We start from the raw sequence: 17,769 nt of genomic DNA, 5'->3' as shown, positions 1-17,769 counted from the left end.
TGCCCCTTCGTAATAGACCGCTCCACAAATAGAAATAGGCCCTTACTATCCACTATGTCCAAGCCCCTCAATATTTTTTACACCTCAATGAGATCTCCTCTCAACTTCCTCTGTTCCAATGAGAACAAACCCAGCCTATCCAATCTGTCCTCATAATCAAGATTCTCCATTCCAGGCAGCATCCTAGTAAATCTCCTCTACACTCTCTAGTGCAAATACGACCTTCCTATAATAGGGCGACCAGAACTGCACGCAGTACTGCAGCTGTGGCCTAAGCAAAGTATTATACAATTTAAGCATAACCTCCCTGCTCTTATATTCTATATCTCGGCCAATAAAGACAAGCATTCCGTATGCCTTCTTAACCACCTGGCCTGCTACTTTCAGGAATATGTGGACAAGCACTCCAAGGTCCCTTTGTTCATCTACACTATTAAGTGGTCTACCGTTTAATGTGTACACCCTTTCCTTATTAGCCCTCCCAAAGTGCATCACCTCACACTTCTCTGAATTAAATTCCATTTGCCACTGCTCTGCCCGCCTGACCAGTAGAGTGATATCCTCCTGCAGCCCATGACTTTCCTCTTCATTAAAATTGGCTGTGTGGTTGATCGTGTCGTTTGCAAACTTCTTAATCACACTCCCTATATTCAAATCTAAATCGTTGATATATACCACAAAAAGCAAGGGACCCAGCACTGAGCCCTGCGGAACCCCACTGGAAACATCCTTCCAGTCACAAAAACATCCATCAATTATTACTCTATCAAATCTTTTTAACATTTTAAACACCTCGATCAGATCACCCTTCAATCTCCTATACTCAAGGGCATACAAGCCAAGTTTATGCAACCTGTCCTCATAAGTTAAAACCCTCTAAGCCCCTGTCCTCCCTCAACATCAACACAAACATGTATGTGCGTGCGCACATGCATACACGTATGTTCCAACATAGTCATTATAGAAAACTGGAACAGGAACCCTGCTCAATTTCCACTTAACATAGGGGTGATGAAAACCAATTATAGCCGTGCCGGGCTTGGATCAACTAACAGGACACAAACGCAAACATTTTGAATTGAAAACTATCTGGTTGAGTACAGATAACGAGAGAACTATAGATTTCCAGGTCAACGAGAAAGCAGGTGCATAGCTATGACGAGTGACGATATTTGAAAACTGGAAATCCACATCAAGAAACTTTTATTAGTAAACCTGTTAAAACTGCATCAATGAGTTTCTGTTATTGGTAGAATGTTCCTCTAGATTTTATCCCATCTGTCAAAGACTGAAAATAAAAAGCAACTAACAGCAAGGAGCCTCGTGGAACAAAGCTAATAATTCCCATAATCAGTAACTATTTGGTTCCATTCCAATTGGAGCAGGCTCAAAGGCCTACTCCTGCTCCTCTTTCTTATGTTCGTATTCCAGTATTATTACCACAGTTTCATTGGCCCCAAGTTTCCACATGATTTGCTCCTGATTTTTAGGAGCAACTGGTGTAGAACGGAATTCTCATCATTTAGTTTGCTCCAGTTCTAGCCAGTTCACTTTGGAACAGAATTTTTTTTTCAAAAGGGGTCAGTGAAAACTTACTCCAAACTAACTTAGAATGGAGTAAGTGAAGATTTTTGTACACTCGAAAAAACCTTGTCTACACTTTAGAAAATCAGGCGTAGGTTATAAATCAGGCGTAGGGAATGGGAGGGGGGGTTTAAAGGGAAGTTTACAAACATTAAACACTTCAGTTTTACAAATAAAGAGCCATCATCAATAATAAATGATAAATACATCAATAAATCAACCAATAAATCAATCAAAAAAAATTAATAAGAAATAATTTTTTTTTTTAAATCAATAAATAAAACATTTTCTACTTACCGACTGCAGCACCGGGAGCTCTCCAACAGCGTGCTGGGATGCCCCCACCAGTGTGTCTCTGTCAGTGTCTCTATCTCTCTGTCTGTCTGTGTGTGTCTCTCAGTGTCTGTGTTTCTGACAGCGAGGGGAGGGGGAGGAGGGGGGTAGAGGGAGAGAGGGGGGGAGCAGGGGGAGGGGGAGGGAGATGGGGGAGGGGGAGGGGGAGGGAGATGGGGGGGAGGGAGGGAGATGGGGGGAGGGAGGGAGATGGGGGGGAGGGAGGGAGATGGGGGGGGGGAGGGAGATGGGGGGGAGGGAGGGAGATGGGGGGGGGAGGGAGATGGGGGGGGGAGGGAGAATGGGGGGGGGAGGGAGATGGGGGGGAGAGGGAGATGGGGGGGAGAGGGAGATGGGGGGGGGGGAGATGGGGGGGGGGAGGGAGATGGGGGGGGGAGGGAGATGGGGGGGGGGAGGGAGATGGGGGGGGGGGAGGGAGATGGGGGGGGGGAGGGGAGATGGGGGGGGGGAGGGAGATGGGGGGGGGGGAGGGAGATGGGGGGGGGGAGGGAGATGGGGGGGGGGAGGGAGATGGGGGGGGGGAGGGAGATGGGGGGGGAGGGAGATGGGGGAGGGGGAGGGAGATGGGGAGAGGGAGATGGGGGGGGGGGGAGGGAGATGGGGGGGGGGAGGGAGATGGGGGGGGGGGGGAGGGAGATGGGGGGGGGGAGGGAGATGGGGGGGGAGGGAGATGGGGGGAGGGAGATGGGGGGGGGAGATGGGGGAGGGGGAGGGAGATGGGGGGGGGAGGGAGATGGGGGGGGGAGGGAGATGGGGGGGGGAGGGAGATGGGGGGGGGAGGGGAGAATGGGGGGGGGAGGGAGATGGGGGGGGGAGGGGAGATGGGGGGGGGAGGGAGATGGGGGGGGAGGGAGATGGGGGGGGAGGGAGATGGGGGGGGGAGGGAGATGGGGGGGGGAGGGAGATGGGGGGGGGAGGGAGATGGGGGGGGGAGGGAGATGGGGGGGGGAGGGAGATGGGGGGGGAGGAGGGAGATGGGGGGGGAGGGAGGGAGATGGGGGGGGAGGGAGGGAGATGGGGGGGGAGGGAGGGAGATGGGGGGGGAGGGAGGGAGATGGGGGGGGAGGGAGGGAGATGGGGGGGGAGGGAGATGGGGGGGGAGGGAGATGGGGGGGGGAGGGAGATGGGGGGGGGAGGGAGATGGGGGGGGGGAGGGAGATGGGGGGGGGAGGGAGATGGGGGGGGGAGGGAGATGGGGGGGGGAGGGAGATGGGGGGGGGAGGGAGATGGGGGGGGGAGGGAGATGGGGGGGGGAGGGAGATGGGGGGGGGAGGGAGATGGGGGGGGGAGGGAGATGGGGGGGGGAGGGAGATGGGGGGGGGAGGGAGATGGGGGGGGGAGGGAGATGGGGGGGGGAGGGAGCTGGGGGGGGGAGGGAGATGGGGGGGGGAGGGAGATGGGGGGGGGAGGGAGATGGGGGGGGAGGGAGATGGGGGGGGAGGGAGATGGGGGGGGGAGGGAGATGGGGGGGGGAGGGAGATGGGGGGGGGAGGGAGATGGGGGGGGGAGGGAGATGGGGGGGGGAGGGAGATGGGGGGGGGAGGGAGATGGGGGGGGGAGGGAGATGGGGGGGGGAGGGAGATGGGGGGGGGAGGGAGATGGGGGGGGGAGGGAGATGGGGGGGGGGAGGGAGATGGGGGGGGGGGAGGGAGATGGGGGGGGGGGAGGGAGATGGGGGGGGGGGGAGGGAGATGGGGGGGGGGGGAGGGAGATGGGGGGGGGGGGGCGGGAGATGGGGGGGGGGGGGAGGGAGATGGGGGGGGGGAGGGAGATGGGGGGGGGGGAGGGAGATGGGGGGGGGGAGGGAGATGGGGGGGGGGGGAGGGAGATGGGGGGGGGGGGGAGATGGGGGGGGGGGGAGGGAGATGGGGGGGGGGAGGGAGATGGGGGGGGGGGAGGGAGATGGGGGGGGAGGGGGAGATGGGGGGGGGGAGGGAGATGGGGGGGGAGGAGATGGGGGGGAGGAGATGGGGGGGAGGAGATGGGGGGGGGAAGAGATGGGGGGGGAGAGATGGGGGGGGGAGAGATGGGGGGGGGAGAGATGGGGGGGGGGAGGAGATGGGGGGGGGGAGGAGATGGGGGGGGGAGGAGATGGGGGGGGGAGGAGATGGGGGGGGGAGGAGATGGGGGGGGGAGGAGATGGGGGGGGAGGAGATGGGGGGGGGAGGAGATGGGGGGGGGAGAGATGGGGGGGGGAGGAGATGGGGGGGGGGAGATGGGGGGGGGAGATGTGGGGGGGGAGATGGGGGGGGAGGAGATGGGGGGGGGAGGAGATGGGGGGGGAGGAGATGGGGGGGGGAGGAGATGGGGGGGGGAGGAGATGGGGGGGGAGGGAGATGGGGGGGGAGGAGATGGGGGGGGAGGGAGATGGGGGGGGAGGGAGATGGGGGGGGGAGGGAGATGGGGGGGGAGGGAGATGGGGGGGGAGGGAGATGGGGGGGGGAGGGAGATGGGGGGGGGAGGGAGATGGGGGGGGGAGGGAGATGGGGGGGGGAGGGGATGGGGGGGGGAGGGAGATGGGGGGGGAGGGAGATGGGGGGGAGGGAGATGGGGGGGGGAGGGAGATGGGGGGGGGAGGGAGATGGGGGGGGGAGGGAGATGGGGGGGGGAGGGAGATGGGGGGGGGAGGGAGATGGGGGGGGCAGGGAGATGGGGGGGGAGGGAGATGGGGGGGGAGGGAGATGGGGGGGGAGGGAGATGGGGGGGGGAGGGAGATGGGGGGGGGAGGGAGATGGGGGGGGGAGGGAGATGGGGGGGGAGGGAGATGGGGGGGGAAGGGGGGAGATGGGGGGGGGAGGGAGATGGGGGGGGAGGGAGATGGGGGGGGGAGGGAGATGGGGGGGGGGGGGGGAGATGGGGGGGGGAGGGAGATGGGGGGGGGAGGGAGATGGGGGGGGGGGGGGAGGGAGAAAAAGAGAAGGGAAGAGAGGCTGACGGGCCGGGCCCGAGACTTCGGGCCAGACCCCTGTCCCATCACCAGATTTACAGGTAGGTGGCGTTGGGTCGGGTCGGGATCGCGGGTCAGGACTTGGGGAGCGCGGATCGGGGTCGGGAACACGGGTCGGGGTCGGGGTCGGGGGGGGAGGTGGTGGGAGGAGGTCGGTTCGGGTCGGGGGAGGGAGAGAAAGGGAGGTCAGGTCGGGGGGAAGGAGGTCAGGTCGGGTCGGGTCCAGTCCGGGGGGAGGGGGGGGAGGAGGAAGCGGGAGTCGGGTCGGTGTCGGGTCCGGTCCGTAGGCGGGGCGCGGGGAGAAGCAGGAGTCGGGTCGGTTCCAGTCCGGGGGCTTGGGTCAGGTCGGGTCCGGGGGCAGGGGGTGGGGAAAGCGGGAGTCGGGTCGGTGTCGGGGTCGTGTCCGGTCCAAGGGAGGGGGGAAGCAGGAGTCGGGTCGGGGTCGGTGTCGGGTCCGGTCCGGAGGCGAGAGCGGGAAGTGGGAGTCGAATCGGGTCGGGAGGAAGCAGGAGCTGGCCATGGGAGGAGCCTTGTGCACGCAGCCCCAGTGAGGCCATTCGGCCAGGGCTAGGGGCTGCGTGCTTCGGCCCCTCCCACACAGTTTTTGGCGCCTGGAGCTACTGCACATGCGCGCCCACTGTAGCGCGCATGTGCAGAGGTCCCGGCACTGTTTTCAGCGCAGGGACCTGGCTCCGCCCCCTACAGCTCGTGCTGCGCTGCGCCGAGTTGCAAATGACCTGCAGGGAGCTGGAGAATCTGAAAGTTTTTTTTAGGCGCACTTTGTGGCGCGAAAAACGGGCGTCCAGGTCGGGACCGCGCCGTTCTAGGCGCGGCTCGAAACTTGGGCCCTATATCCCAGCAAGGAGGCCACACCTTCAGGAGAGAAGAAGAGAAGAAAACTTGCAAGCAAATTAAAAAAAATACAAAGAATTTAAATGCCGAACTACAACAGCACTGTAAAATCCCGATTTTGCATTATATGCAAGGATTTGAAAATGGTTTTTGAACATGTAGCAATATAAAATCTGGCATTCGAAGTGTGGAGTAGACAATCCAAGTCTGAATGAGGCCCAGCAAACACTGAGTGTGATAACCACAGGTGTTAACTAATGCAACTAAAGCTTTCAACATCCTCTCAAACACAGGTCAAATGGATTTCAGGGCAAACTAATCTCAGCTGAACATCTGCCGGGACCCATGTTCAAACTAGAAGTCTGCTTCAAGACAGTAATAAATCAAAGCAGAATAATCAAAGACAATGCTGCGTGAGCCAAGTGCACAAGCTGTGGTCCACACAGTCCTCAGATCCACATGCAATAAAACAAATTTCCTCACAAGAAAAAACATTCACGTGTTCTATTTAAGATCATAGAAAAAATGCGAGTGAATCTTCACAGCTGCCAACCTGAAATCCGATAGGTTAGTACGATTAGGACAGTACGATTAGGACAGTATATAAGGCACATTGGAGCTCTAACATAATATACCATGGAGTGCTGGAAAATATTTTAGTGCTCCTGATTCTCTACACAGTGAGCTCCCAAACCTCAGCTGTTGAGGGGATGCACAGGTTTAAAGGAGGGTAAAGCTATACCTTCTCCATCATCAAAACCGCCATCTTCCACCTCCGTAACATCGCCCGTTTCCGCCCCTGCCACAGTTCATCTGCTGCTGAAACCCTCATCCATGCCTCTGCTACCTCTAGGCTCAACTATTCCAATACTCTCCTGGTTGGCCTCCCATCTTGCCCTCTATAAATTTGAGCTCATCCAAAACTCTGTTGCTGTATCGTAACTTATACCCAGTCCTGTTCACCCGTCACCCCTGTGCTCGCTGGGTCTACATTGGCTCTTGGTTAGCAACGCCTCGATTTTAAAATTCTCATCCTTGTTTTCAAATTCCTCCATGGCCTCATCCCACCATATCTCTGTAACCTCCTCCAGCCCCACAACCACCCCCCCGCCCCCCGAGATCTCTACGTTCCTCCAATTCTGGCCTCTTGCGCATCCTTGATTTTCTTCGCTCCACCATTGGCAGCCGTGCCTTCAGCTGCCTCGCTCCTCAACTCTAGAATTCCCTCCCTAAACCTCTCTCTCATTTAAGACGCCCCTTAAAACTTCCCTCTTTGGCCAAGCTTTCGGTCACTTGTCGTAATATCTCACTGTCCAATTTTGCTTGATAACTGTTCCTGCGAAGCGCAATGGGATGTCTTACTACGTTAAGGTGCTATATCTACGCAGATTGTTGTTGGAGGAAAGGAACAAGTCACCCCCTTACAACTGATTACACAATGCTGGGAAGACGCAGTCAAACTACAGGAGAAATTTTTTTTTAAGTTGTATATTTAGAAAGCTCTCAGTAATGCTTCACACAAGATTCTTTTTAAACAAATACTGAATCGTGGTTTTTAAACCAGCATGTTGAAAGAATTATAGTGACAATACTGAACAAGCATAAACATTGGCATCGTTGGAGGGAAACTCACAGATGGTAACTCACAATCATATTAAAATGAATGCCACAATCCACAAGCTCTCCCGCTGCCACTCTGGAGAGAGACCACACGACATCAGAGATGCACATTTTGGTGGGTCCCACAAACTGCCAGCAATTTCCACTTTAATGGGGTTCAAGGGCGGCAGCACCAAACAGGGAATGTGGTGCACTGACATCACTGCTCTCCTGGGACTCCAACTAGCTCGCAAACAAGGAGATTACAAGACTTAAGACCCAAATCTGCCCAATGCCTGTTTGCTCCAGTTTGACTCATCCTCAAATCTGTACAGGATTAAATAACTTCATCAAGGCTCACAGTCCCAATCTCACCGTTATATAGTCTGGACCAACAGTTTCCCCAGAGTACATCGAATGGTACATCTGCTGAGGGTCACGGACATGGAGCAAGAGAGAGACTGTAAGTAACTGTTGGATCTCATTATAGAAACATAGAAATTTACAGCGCAGGAGGCCATTTCAGCCCATCGTGTCCGCGCAGGCCGACAAAGAGCCACACGGCCCTTGGTCAGCAGCCCTAAAGGTTACATTAAATCTATGAACAATGACGGAAAGGCAAAGAGCACCCAGCCCAACCAGTCCGCCACACACAACTGAGACACCCCTTATACTGAAACATTCTACACTCCACCCCAACCGGAGCCATGTGATCTCCTGGGAGAGGCAAAAAACAGATAAAAACCCAGGCCAATTTAGGGAGAAAAAATCTGGGAAAATTCCTCTCCGACCCATCCAGGCGATCGAAACCAGTCCAGGAGATCACCCTGGCCGTATTCTATTCTCTGTAGTACTTACCATTATACCTGTACCGTCCAACAAAAGGTCATCCAGTCTAATCCCAATTACCAGCTCTAGTCCGTAACCCTGCAGGTTACTGCACTTCAAGTGCCCATCCAACCATCTCTTAAAAATGATGAGGGCTTCTGCATCCACCACTCTTTCAGGCAGTGAGTTCCATCCCCACAACCTTCTGCGTAAAGAAGCCCCCCCTCAAAACCTATCACCTTAAAACTATGCCCCCTTGTAATAGACCCCTCAACCAATGGAAATAGACCCTTACTATCCACTATGTCCAGGCCCCTCAATATTTTGTACACCTCAATGAGGTCTCCTCTCAACCTCCTCTGTTCCAATGAGAACAAACCCAGCCTATCCAATCTGTCCTCATAGCCAAGATTCTCCATTCCAGGCAGCATCCTAGTAAATCTCCTCTGCACCCTCTCGAGGGCAATCACATCCTTCCTAGAATATGGCGACCAAAACTGCATGCAGTACTCCAGCTGTGGCCTAACCAAAGTATTATACAATTTAAGCATAACCTCCCTGCTCTTATATTCTATGCTTGGCCAATAAAGGCAAGCATTCCGTATGCCTTCTTAACCACCTTATCCACCTGGCTTGCTACTGTCAGGGATCTGTGGACAAGCACTCCAAGGTCCCTTTGTTCATCTACACTATTGAGTGGCCTACCGCTTAATGTGGATACCCTTTCCTTATTTGCCCTCCCAAAGTGCATCACTTCACACTTCTCTGAATTAAATTCCATTTGCCACTGTTCTGCCCACCTGACCAGTAGATTGATATCCTCCTCTAGCTCATGACTTTCCTCTTCATTATCAACCACACAGCCAATTTTAGTGTCGTTTGCAAACTTCTTAATCATACTCCCTATATTCAAATTTAAATCGTTGATATATACACAAAAAGCAAGGGACCCAGTACTGAGCCCTGCGGAACCCCACTGGAAACATCCTTCCAGTTAAAAAACATCCATCAATCATTACCCTTTGCTTCCTACCTCCAAGCCAATTTTGGATCCAATTTGCCACTTTGCCCTGTATCCCATGGGCTTTAACCTTCATGACCAGTCTGCCATGTAGGACCTTATCAAAAGCCTTGCTAAAGTCCATATATACTACATCATACGCACTACCGTCATCGACCCTCTTGGATACATCCTCAAAAAATTCAATCCGATTAGTCAAACAGTGCTATTTTGTGGTGTAGCAGGAGGGGAATAGAAATCAGATATTGTATCAAGAGAATTAGATAATATGCTGCTCAGCCACAAACCACAGCCATCCAATAAAGGGATATAGGAATGGGGCAGGAAAGTAGAGTTGAGGTATAAGATCAGCATGATCTTAGTGAATGGCGGAGCAGGCTCGAGGGGGCCGTATGGTCTACTCCTGCTCCTAATTCTTATGTTCTATCAAGGTATTTTAAGATCATAATGTGCTGATATTAACCCCTGGATGGTTAAGCATATTTTGCTGACCGACTGTACTGTAGGTACAGCATTGCAATTCCCAATTGTGCAAAATTGAAGAAATTAGACAAACCCTTTACAACAATCGAACCTACCTCCAAACATGATTCTATAGCTACATTCAATTCCTCCCCCCCCCCCCCACTCCTGACCATAGATTTCTCCGATAGGAGTTTCAGTTAATATGAGATATACAGTAATTGGCTCTGCCCTTGCTTCCTCAGCACATTTACTGAGTAGCGTGTTGGACAGTATACCGAGTGTTCTCTACCCCACAAGGAATGTGCAGCTTTCCACAGCATCCACCACTGCGATTTCCAGCTGTGACTACAACAGTATGAATTATTCACTTCAGCCCAAAAATCAGAGCCCTCCCTCCACAATCTCTCCTTTTAAAAAAAAAAGCCAGCTCAATATAAAGTATTGATGAGCCAATGGAACAGTAAACTTTTAAATTGACGTCTTACAGTGCCCAATTTCTGCCACTAGAGCATTAACTGCCCACCGATCCATCCACCCCACCCCCAAATTTGCAAGCAGCAACCAAGAGTATGGAGCAGACCTGCATGTTCTGTCTCACAATCCCAGCGTTTGACACGCAATTGTACGGTGAGGGGCTTGGGAAGGGTGGAGCAGTCAACAGTCTGAGAATCCCATAAAAAAATTAGCTGGGAATTCAAGGAGGCAGCAAACAGGCATATTGCGAGGTAGAATGGATGATTAATATTGCACGTTAAAAAACCATCCTCTTGTGGCCAAAATTAAAATCTTTACACGGCACACAGCTTGCAGCACATAAAATGCCAGGAATTGCAGGCACCATCAAAAATAAGACTGGTAACTTTCATTACACATTTTCTTTCAATATCTGCATAAAATATTGATGTGGACAAAAATTACCTGCCAAACAGGTTTCTAAACCCAACTCAAAATGTAGTGCAGCAGAATCATTTCTAACAGCTCCAGAGCAAGCAAATCCTTTTCCTGTCAAACCACATTTAATGACTGAAGCAGTTCCATTCACAGATAGGTTATTAAAGCACTGCAGGATCCAGACTGCAGATCTACAGTACTGTATGACCGAAAATGCCAGATTATACCTTTCTAGTATTTTAATACACGAGAGATGCTTTTAGAGGATAAAATTGCAAATGCTGGAAATCTGAAATAAAATCTAGAAAACACAAAAGGCCAATCAGCATCTAAAAAGAGAGAGAAAGTGTCGGGTTATGGTTTTGGCTATCGATCCTTTGTCAGAACTGGAAATTCGAAAGTAAGCGAGCAACGTTATAGAGCAGAAGAAAAATTGACAAAGTTGTCGAAGACACACAAAGCAAGTGACCTAAGCTGGAAAGAAAAAATATAGCTGCAAAAGCAGATTTTGGCAAATGCATAGTCATAAATAGGAGGGAGGAATGACAGCAAACAGAATGGAAAAGGGAAGACAAGGGAAACTACAATGAGAAAAGGGACAGAACTTTTTGCAAGGCTGCCATTGCTGGAAGACAAGGGGGGGCAATGAATCAAACAGAAGTGACTAGGAGAACAAGAAACGACAATGTCTGGAAACCGGACATAAAAACACAACATGCAGCAGATTCATCAGCATCCCAAAAGAGAAAAGGTAGATTAAGGTTTCAGCTACAGTCCACTCATCAGTATGAAAAACTGGAATATAAATGAGCCCTTTTACAGGACTCAAAGTAATAATTTATATTGTTTGCCTTGATTTTAAAATAGATGCGCACCATTTAAGTTCAACGAAGATCTTTTAAACAGACCAAAAATTCTAGATCCAACTTAATTATTTTACAAATGTAATGACATTTATGTTGGGTTGGCATCTGCTTGAGAGTGAAGGGCAAGAGCAGTGTTTAATGCAATAGGCTTAATCCTTATAGGAGTTTCAAGTCAGAATTAGGCAACAGTTTCACACTTATTTTACTTTAGAACCACTGTTACTATAATGCTTAAATGTCTAGGAAGATATATAGTTAAAATAATACAAACAGCATTTTAAAATAATCAAAAAGTCTCTTATAAATAATACAGAAAAATCAACAGGTTTTAATTCCCAGTTTCAAATGTCATTATTAGACACAAAGTATTTTAATGACCAGATCGCTCTTATTTGTTCTTTTCGCTCCAACACAGCAGCTCTTGCATTGAAAACTTTCGTTTCTCGCCCTCTTTTTCCTGCACGTATCATCTGACCATTCATTTCACCAACCACTACCGATGATTTGCAAGCCAGCAGAAACACGAGACATACCTTCAGACACAGTGGCAAGCAGCTCCACACAATTCTCACCAACTGAAGACATTTTTTTTTCCTGATTAGCCAAATGCAATTTTAATCGTGCAAATATTAAAAATGTTATCGACAATCACGCAACTCGTAAATCATCAATGTTTGAGCCTGTATTCCCCAGAGAAAGCAATTTGCAATAAATGAGATGGTACATATGCATACAAATATGCACACATTTGTACATGCATATAAGAACATAAGAAATAGGAGCAGGAGTAGGCCATACAGCCCCTCGAGCCTGCTCCGCCATTCAATATGATCATGGCTGATCCGATCATGGGCTCAAGTTTACCACCCTGCCTGCTCCCCATAACCCCTTATTCCCTTGTCGTTTAAGAAACTGTCTATTTCTGTCTTAAATTTATTCAATGTCCCAGCTTCCACAGCTCTCTGAGGCAGCGAATTCCACAGATCCACAACCCTCAGAGAAGAAATTTCTCTTCAACTCTGTTTTAAATGGGCGGCCCCTTATTCTAAGATCATGCCCTCGAGTTCTAGTCTCCCCTATCAGTGGAAACATCCTCTCTGCATCTACCTCGTCAAGCCCCCTCATAATCTTATACGTTTCAATAAGATCACCTCTCATTCTTCTGAATGCCAATGAGTAGAGGCCCAACCTATTCAACCTTTCCTCATAAGACAACCCCCTCAACCTAGTGAACCTTCTCTGAACTGCCTCCAAAGCAAGTATATCCTTTCGTAAATATGGAAACCAAAATTGCACACAGTATTCCAGGTGTGGCCTCACCAATACCCTGTATAGCTGTAGCAAGACTTCCCTGCTTTTATACTGCATCCCCTTTGCAATAAAGGTCAAGATTCCATTGGCCTTTCTGATCACTTGCTGCACCTGCTTCATAACCTTTTGTGTTTTTGCACAAGTACCCCCAGGTCCCGCTGCACTGCAGCACTTTGCAATCTCTCTCTATTTAAATAATAAACTGCTCTTTGATTTTTTTTCTGCCAAAGTGCATGACCTCACACTTTCCAACATTATACTCCATCTGCCAAATTTTTGCTCACTCACTTAGACTGTCTATGTCCTTTTGCAGTTTTTGTATGTCCTCCTCACACATTGCTTTTCCTCCCATCTTTGTATCGTCAGCAAACTTGGCTACGTTACACTCGGTCTCTTCTTCCAAGTAGTTAGTATAGATTATAAATAGTTGGGGTCCCAGCACTGATCCCTGCGACACACCACTAGTTACTGATTGCCAACCCAAGAATGAGCCATTTATCCCGACTCTCTGTTTTCTGTTTGTCAGCCAATCCTCTATCCACGCTAATATATTACCCCCAATCCCATGAACTTATATCTTGTGCAGTAACCTTTTTATGTGGCACCTTGTCAAATGCCTTCTGGAAGTCCAGATACACCACATCCACTGGTCCCCCTTTATCCACCCTGCTCGTTACATCCTCAAAGAATTCCAGCAAATTTGTCAAACATGACTTTCCCTTCATAAATCCATGCTGACTCTGCCTGCCCGAATTTTGCTTTTCCAAATGTCCTGCTACTGCTTCTTTATAATGGGCTCCAACATTTTCCCAACCACAGATGTAAGGCTAACTGGTCTATAGTTTCCTGCTTTTGGTATGCACACATTTACACACGCATATGCGTGCACACACACGCCTGCACACGCACACACGCATATGTGTACACATACACAAAAGAATAGTATGCAGATACAGCAAGTGATCAGAAAGGCCAATGGCATCTTGGCCTTTATTGCAAAAGGGATGGAGACAGTTTCTTAAACGATATGGGGATAAGGGGTTATGGGGAGCGGGCAGGGAAGTGGAGCTGAGTCCATGATCAGATCAACCATGATCTTATTGAATGGCGGAGCAGGCTTGAGGGGCCGTATGGCCTACTCCTGTTCCTATTTCTTATACGCATAAATATGCATGCGCACATATGCATATACCTGTATATGCACATATATACACATGCCCATATACGCACACACGCGCACACATACGCGCACGCATACGCGCACGCATATGCGCACACACACATGCACATATATGCACGTGCGCATATATATGTACGCGTACGTATGCACACATGCATGCACACACGCATACACACACATGCATGCACACGCGCATGCACACACACACATATATATATGCACACATATATATGCACACACACACATATATATATGCACACATATATATGCACATGCACACATATATATATGCACACATATATATGCACATGCACACATATATATATGCACACATATATATGCACATGCACACATATATATGCACATGCACACATATATATGCACATGCACACATATATATGCATACATAAAAATATACGCGAGGATTTCTATATGCAAAATAAATCACAACCAAACCTTCAATAGATCTCAGTGCACATTAAAAAGTAGAACGCGATTTCCATTGCAACGCCTCCGATTTATTGCTGACATTGAGGTACACGTTTGGTGCATAAATACAATCGGCAGAGGAGCAGCTGATGGAAAGGATGAGCAGATGCCCACTGAGGGCCTGCAGCCCCTGTCAAACTAACCGCCCAACAACCGCGCGCACATCAACTCCAAACCCACTCGGCTTTCGGTAGCTCCCAGCCCCACACACACATCATATCCCCCTCCCTCCCGCCGCCCGCTACTTACGTGAAGACGAAGAACAAGGTGGTGGCTCCCACTAGCAAGGCGGCGGCTGTCGACACCGGTATGTACTTGGTGGGTTTAAATCTCTTTCCACTGGGCATCCTGTAATTTCCACATAGTCTCGAGAGGGAGGAGGAGAGTGAGGGGCTGAGTAACAACAAAAAACAAATAGTGAGAGAAAACACCTCACGCCGACCAACAGCGACCGAGCTGAGCGGCAAGCTGGCAGTCGACTGAGGAGGAGGAGGTCCGAAGGCCGAGGCCGGGCAGGGGGACCGGGAGGAGGAAAACCCCTAGCAACCGCGCGAGAGGAGGGCGGGACTCTGCTCAGGTGGGGGGGGGGGGGGCGTGGCTCTGCCGACGTCAAGGCGCAGGCCCCCTCCTGATTGGAGAAAAAAAAACCCTAGCAACTGCGCGAGGGGGAGGGCGGGGCCCTGACGTTTGGGTGGGCGTGCTTCTGCTACGAATGGGCGGGGCTCTGCCCACCTCAAGGCGCTGCCGCACGCCGGCCCCTCCCCTGCGTCCTGATTGGAGAGGACAAAAAAAACCCGTAGCAACCGCGCGGGAAGGAGGGCGGGGCTCGGCTGAGAGGGGCGGGGGCCGATGTCGCGCCCTGATTGGACAGTTCACGGAAAGCCGCGCCCTCTTGATTTGCATGGAACAATGGGTTTTCTTCGGATTGGAACGTCGTGGGAGAGGCTTCTCCTATTGGCTGCGGCTGAGGGCGCGAGGCCGGGCCCGCCCACCCGCTGTGTTGCTATTTTGCTCCATTCATGCTGAGCAACCGAGTGCGCGGGAGTTGTGGAATTACACAACACAAGGAGCAGCTCATTCGGCCCATGTGCTGGCTCCAAGTCATCCCCTGCTCTTTCCCACAGCCCTGTAGACTTTTCTCTCTTCCAGTATTTATCCAATTCCGTTTCGAAAGTTACAATGCATGTGTGTGTGTGTGTGTATATTTGTATGAAAGTTACCACCGCTCTTGCAGGCAGAGCATTCCAGATCGTAACTCTTCTGTTTGGGGTCTGGACCTCACTGCTTAAAAGGGGTCGTGGCAGAGACCCTCACTATTTAAACAAAAAAAAAACTAAAGACTTGCATTTCTATAGCGCCTTTCACTATCATTGGACATCCCAGAGCACTTTACAGCCAATGAAGTACTTTTTGGAGTGTAGTCACTGTTGTCTTCCTTCTTAGGCAGTCTCTCAGAGTCGAGGATGACTTGCTTCCACTCTAACATAAATTCTCAGGTGATTGATGAGTCCAATGTAGTCCAATTGATGGTCTACAGTTTCTGTCACTGGTGGGGCAGATGGTGGTTAAAGGAACGGGTGGGTGGGGTGCCTAGGTTGCCGCACGCTCCTTCCGCTGTCTACGCTTAGCTTGAGCTGGCTCCCGACAAAGTGACTCAAGGTGTTCGGCACCTTCCAGATGCTTTTCCTCCACTTAGGTCTTGGGTCAGGGATTCCCAGGTGTCGGTGGGGATGTTGCACTTTTTCAAGGAGGTTTTGAGGGTGTCCTTGAAGCATTTCCTCTGCCCACCTGGGGCTCGCTTGCCATGTTGAAGCTGCGAGTAGAGTGCTTGTTTTGGGAGTTTCGTATCGGGCATGCGGACAATGTGGCCCGTCCAACGGAGCTAATCGAGCGTGGTCAGTGCTTCGATGCTGGGGATGTTGGCCCGAGTAAGGACACTGACGTTGGTGCGCCTATCCTGCCAATGGATTTGCAGGATCTTGTGGGGGCAGCGTTGATGGTACTTCTCCAGAGTTTTGAGGTGCCTGCTGTACATAGACCATGTCTCTGACCCATACAGGAGGGTGGGTATCACTACTGCGCTGTAGACCATGAGATTGGTGCCGGGTTTGAGGTCCTGGTCTTCAAACACCCTCTTCCTCAGGCGACCAAAGGCTGCGCTAGCACACTGAAGGGTATTGGACCTCATCATCGATGTCTGCCCTTGTTGACCTTAGGCACCTGAGGTATGAAAAATGGTCCACATTGTCCAAGGCCTCGTCATGGATTTTGATAATCTTTGGGGTAGTGCGATGGGGCAGGTTGATAGAGTGCCTATGTCTTAAAGATGTTTAGTGTAAGGCCCATGTTCTTGTACGCTTCGGTGAAGGTGTTGACGATGGCTTGGAGTTCGGCCTCGAAGTGTGCGCAGACACAAGCGCCGTCTGCCTATGTAATTCAATGACAGAGGATGGGATGACCTTGGATCTGGCCTGGAGGCGGCGGAAGTTGAACAGTTTCCCGTTTGTTCTGTAGATTAGCTCTATTCCTGTGGGGAGCTTACTGAGGGTGAGGTGGAGCATTGCAGCAAGGAAGATCGAGAAGAACGTTGGTGCGATGACAGCCTTGCTTGACCCCGGTCTGAACGTGAATTGGGTCTGTGGTAGATCCGTTGGTCAGGATCACGGCTTGCATGTCATCGTGAAGCAGGTGCAGGATGGTGACCAACTTTTGAGGGCAGCCGAATTTGAGGAGGACGCTCCATAATCCCTCATGGTTGACAGTCAAAGGCCTTTGCGAGGTCAAAGAAGGGAGTGATTCCCAGTGTCCTGGCCAACATCTATCCCTCAATCAACATAACAAAAAAAAAGATGATCTGATCATTATCATGTTGCTGTTTGTGGGAGCTTGCTGTGCGCAAATTTGGCTGCTGACCTGCATTACAACAGTGCCTGCACGTCACAAAATACTTCATTGGCTGTAAAGCGCTTTGGGACATCCTGAGGGCGTGAAAGGTGCTATATAAATGCAAGTCTTTCTTTAATATTTAATAAGGTTTGCTCAAACACAGTCCCCACAAAACCACCGTGTTTAGTTATCAGTTATCAAATCTGGCAAAGGACCAAGTTTGTAAATAGTAAAGAACAAAATTAGAGAAAAATAATTAAACAATAGGTAGAAATAAGAGAATGACGTTAAAAATCAAACTGGAGACTGAGAAATCAAGATTTATTTAAATCCACAGGACATGCCCTACCATGACTGGTGCTAGTTCAGCTTCTATTATGTCTTCACATTATACAATTATAGAGCTATTAAAGAATTAGGAGTAGGGTAGACCATTTGGCCCCTCGAGCCTGCTCCGCCATTCAATAAGATCATGGCTGATCTGATCTTGGTCTCA

General features: G+C 50.8%; 1 protein-coding gene across 1 annotated transcript in view; it reads right to left on the bottom strand.

Annotated features, from left to right (window-relative positions):
* zdhhc8b (zinc finger DHHC-type palmitoyltransferase 8b) overlaps positions 1-14,899 on the bottom strand; it is a 255,160-nt gene extending 240,261 nt beyond the window's left edge. Inside the window, exon 1 of the mRNA XM_070888089.1 lies at positions 14,637-14,899. Within this exon, the coding sequence (XP_070744190.1) occupies positions 14,637-14,734 (98 nt within the window). The 5' untranslated portion in view covers positions 14,735-14,899. The remainder of the gene's footprint in view (positions 1-14,636) is intronic.
* Positions 14,900-17,769: the final 2,870 nt, after the last annotated feature.

The sequence above is a fragment of the Pristiophorus japonicus genome, chromosome 8 (assembly GCF_044704955.1).
Source record: "Pristiophorus japonicus isolate sPriJap1 chromosome 8, sPriJap1.hap1, whole genome shotgun sequence".
In the NCBI taxonomy this organism is placed as follows: domain Eukaryota; kingdom Metazoa; phylum Chordata; class Chondrichthyes; family Pristiophoridae; genus Pristiophorus; species Pristiophorus japonicus.
Note: the sequence above shows the minus strand (reverse complement) of the source record. Positions and strands in the feature narration are given on the sequence as shown.